Source organism: Nannochloropsis gaditana, assembly GCF_000240725.1.
Source record: "Nannochloropsis gaditana CCMP526 unplaced genomic scaffold scaffold463, whole genome shotgun sequence".
NCBI lineage: Eukaryota > Eustigmatophyceae > Eustigmatales > Monodopsidaceae > Microchloropsis > Microchloropsis gaditana.
In genome coordinates, this window is record NW_005803490.1 from 20,683 (window position 1) to 24,110 (window position 3,428).

Below are 3,428 nucleotides of genomic sequence, written 5' to 3' on the forward strand. Positions count from 1 at the left end.
CAAGTCCTTCCCTTGCCGATCTGTCTTCCAAGAAGCACCGCGCCGTACCCTTCAACCACTCCTTCATTTCTCTTCGCACACCTCGCTCCCCTCGCGCCCCTCCACGCATAATGCCTGGGCGCCCGGCCCTCGCTCTCACCCAGACCACCCTCACCATCGCTAACCACGATTGAGCCTCGCTCCTCTCCGCCCCCCTTCCGCCCACCCAACCCCCACTACCACACCCAACACAAAAGAAGTAAGCCCAAGCGCAACCCCTGTGCCTCTATCTATCTTACACAGCGACTGCAACATCGCGCCTAGCCCCGAGCCTGGGCCTCCCCCCCCCTCTAACACAGCCCCCGCCGGCCCGGCGTAACATGGGATCGCCAGCCTGGAGCCTGGGGGTAGGACCAGATTGTCCGCGAGCCAACGCAGCCATTTCCGTCGACTGGTCACCCGCGTCGTCGCCCACAGACGAAAGCGCCTGGATGGGGTCCGGCCGTCGGGGAAGCCCAAGGCCCATTGGATGGCCGCGGCCAAGCTTTCGCGCGCCTCCCCTGGAGTCGGGAACCGGTGGGGCTCTCCATGACCGGGTAAGACCCAGGAAAAGGCACTGGAGTGACGGAGCAGACGGCGCCAAGACGTCTGCTGCCGGGACCATGACTCCCAGCACTGAAGGCGGAAGCCGACCAGGTGGCCTACCGCCCGCGAGTAATGGAGGGAGTCCCCCGTGCAGAGGAACTTCTCCTTGTAAAGGACGTAGATGGAGCCCGGCGTGTGCCCCGGCCCATGGATCAGCTCCAGCTCGTCCTCCCACCCGGGCAAGGAACAGACTAAGGGCGGCGCCGCGTCGTGGATACCTCCGTCGGCAGTCCGCGCGGTCTTCCCGCCCTGCAGCTTGATTTCAAAGTCCTGCGTGTCGTCATTAAAATCGTCGGCATGCATCACCCGCTGGACGTTGGGAAATGCCTCTTTCCAGGCCCGATGGAGGCTTACGTGGTCAATGTGCGTGAAAATAATGTAGTCCAACCCTCCCAGGGCCCGCACCCGGTCCACAAGGGCCTCCTCCGGGTCGGGGGTATCCACCAATATGTTCCTACCCCGCTTATTGCCCTGTCCCACAATCAGGTACGAGGCTCCACCGAAAAGTTTCTTGGATGGGGGCCCTCCAACGTATACGTTTTCATCCAGGAGCTTCGGATACACTTCCGTCAACGGTCGCGCTTTCAAGGCCTTGGGCCGCTTTACCCACTTGACCGCATGCACGGGGCAAGCCATGACCGCCTCTCGCACTTGTTCCGCTTCTTCCATCGACCGAAGCGGCCTGCCTGCCACTTCTGTGAAGATGGTGGGGTCACGCGAGGTCCGCCGTGCCTCCAGGAAGATGTCAGGCGCCAGGACTCGGCAGGTCGTACACCCGGTGCAGCTGTCCAGGATGGCCACGCTCCCAAAATGTTGCGTGTCTGACACGAGTGGCATTGCAACGATGTCCTCCACATCGCGTACAACAGCTGGACAAGGTGAAGGTGGAAGGGAACCCCTCATGACTTCAGGCTTAGGCAGGAGGTTGCGAAAGGATGTCTACTAAGCCATAGGACGCGCAAATAACCCTGCGAAAACCACGAGTGCGGTTTTCGGAGGAAAATGAGTAAGAGACACCATGTCCACAAGCCAAACAAGCAGGGATCCAACCTTCTAGTACCCAATGTGGTGTTCCGGGGAGGGAGGCAATCACTCCCCGCCCCCCCGCCTCTACAGCGACCGTCGGGGCATTTAATGTCACCGAATGTTTGAGAGAGCCCCCACATAGACACATCCTGCCCACTCCCTTTTTCCGGGGTCGTGTCCGGACCACGCTTCCCATGCGTGTCGGATCATGTCGATAGTGCAATTAGACGCGTCAGTGGTGCGTGTGAACGGTGGGATTTTGGTCAGGGTGTGTAGCGGGTCTGTTTCACATGAAACTCGGGCGTGCCTCATGACCAAGCGAAAAGCGCGCTCCCTCCATTTCCATATATTCACTCACATGCACCGTACAACCCGCTCCAGGGGCGATGGCCGACCCCCTCGATTCTTCCCTGCGGAAACGCGGTGGTGAATCCGCAGGACATGGGGGAAGCCCTTCCAAATGGGCGCGTCAGGGTAATGAAGACGCAGGCTTTACTACTGAGGTGGTGGGGGTGGCTGTGGGCGCCGAAAACGAAAATTGCGCGAAGAGTCACGGCGAGGCCCCTTCCGCCCAAACATTCCCTGCCCCTCAACCTTGGTCGGACGCCAGAAGCACGGAAAGTTATCGCAGCAACGAAAGCTTGCAGACCATTGGGATGGTCCCGGATGAGGGGGAGAGTTCTACGTGGCAAGATGTGGCACAAGAGCATGGCGAACAAACAGGCACGGTGGACCGGCCCATCCAAGCAGAGACCAGCGGGCGGCAAAGCAACCTTTCTGTCAGTATGGGAAGCAGTGTATCAGCAATGTCGACAAGTAACGTGCTAGAAGAGCAAGCTGGCGTCGGTGGGGATGTACCCATTGCTCCTTCCCCAGTGACCACCCCGGCAATGGAGCCGCCCCGGTCGCCCTCGCCGCGGCAGACGGAAGCCCAGGTGTCTGATGAAAGAAAGTCACAACAAACGCACTTCAACAGTCCTCAAGCCCCGCGCACGGACGGAGTAGATCACTGGATCCTGATGCAGAGGCTTCGAGGCTTGGACCCTTCCCTTCTCCTCCTCTCGCTGCTTGACGAGGCCGGCCTGACCCTGAGCATGCCACTCTCCGTCATGTCTCAGGAGACGCAATGGACGCTGATACGCCGCCTCGTGTTGCGGGACGCCCTCTCCTACCGGAAGAAACTCCAGCACGTGAACACGCTGGACGATGTGGTCGGACTCATTGCCCGTTCCCGACGTATCTTGGTCCTGACCGGGGCCGGCCTGAGTGTGGCGTGCGGGATCCCGGACTTTAGGAGCGAGAAAGGGATCTACGCCCGCCTCGCCGAGTACAACCTGCCGGACCCACAGAGCATGTTCGACATGGCTTTTTTCCAGTCCAACCCGGTGCCTTTCTACCAGTTTGCCCGCGAACTGCTGCCCGGAAATTACCGACCGTCCCTCTCCCACCGATTCCTCACCCGTCTGGAGGCCCGTTCCAAGTTGTTGCGGTGCTACACGCAGAACATCGATGTATGCCCTTTCCCCCCTCCCTGCCTGCCCTTCGTGCCTCGCTTTTCCCTCGCTCCCTCTGCCTCTCGTGTCATGGGGCCCCTCACGCGTCCCTCCGCGACACCCGTTCGCGTCAATCTCATCCTCGATCTTGCCCTCCCTCCCTCCTTCCCTCCCTCCCTCCCTTACTTCCTTCCTTTCCAGTCCCTGGAGCGGGTGGCGGGCATGTCGTCCGACCGGCTGCTGCAGTGCCACGGGTCCTTCGAGACGGCCACCTGCCTGGACTGC

The 3,428-nt window shown here is 60.9% G+C and overlaps 1 protein-coding gene across 1 annotated transcript; it reads right to left on the reverse strand.

The window, feature by feature from the left end:
* Positions 1-205: 205 nt before the first annotated feature.
* NGA_2007510 (beta-lactamase domain protein) lies at positions 206-1,595 on the reverse strand (the record flags this gene model as incomplete). Its single annotated transcript, XM_005854565.1, has 1 exon — positions 206-1,595. A coding segment is annotated over exon 1 (1,322 nt), but the record flags the coding sequence as incomplete, so codon positions are not given.
* Positions 1,596-3,428: the final 1,833 nt, after the last annotated feature.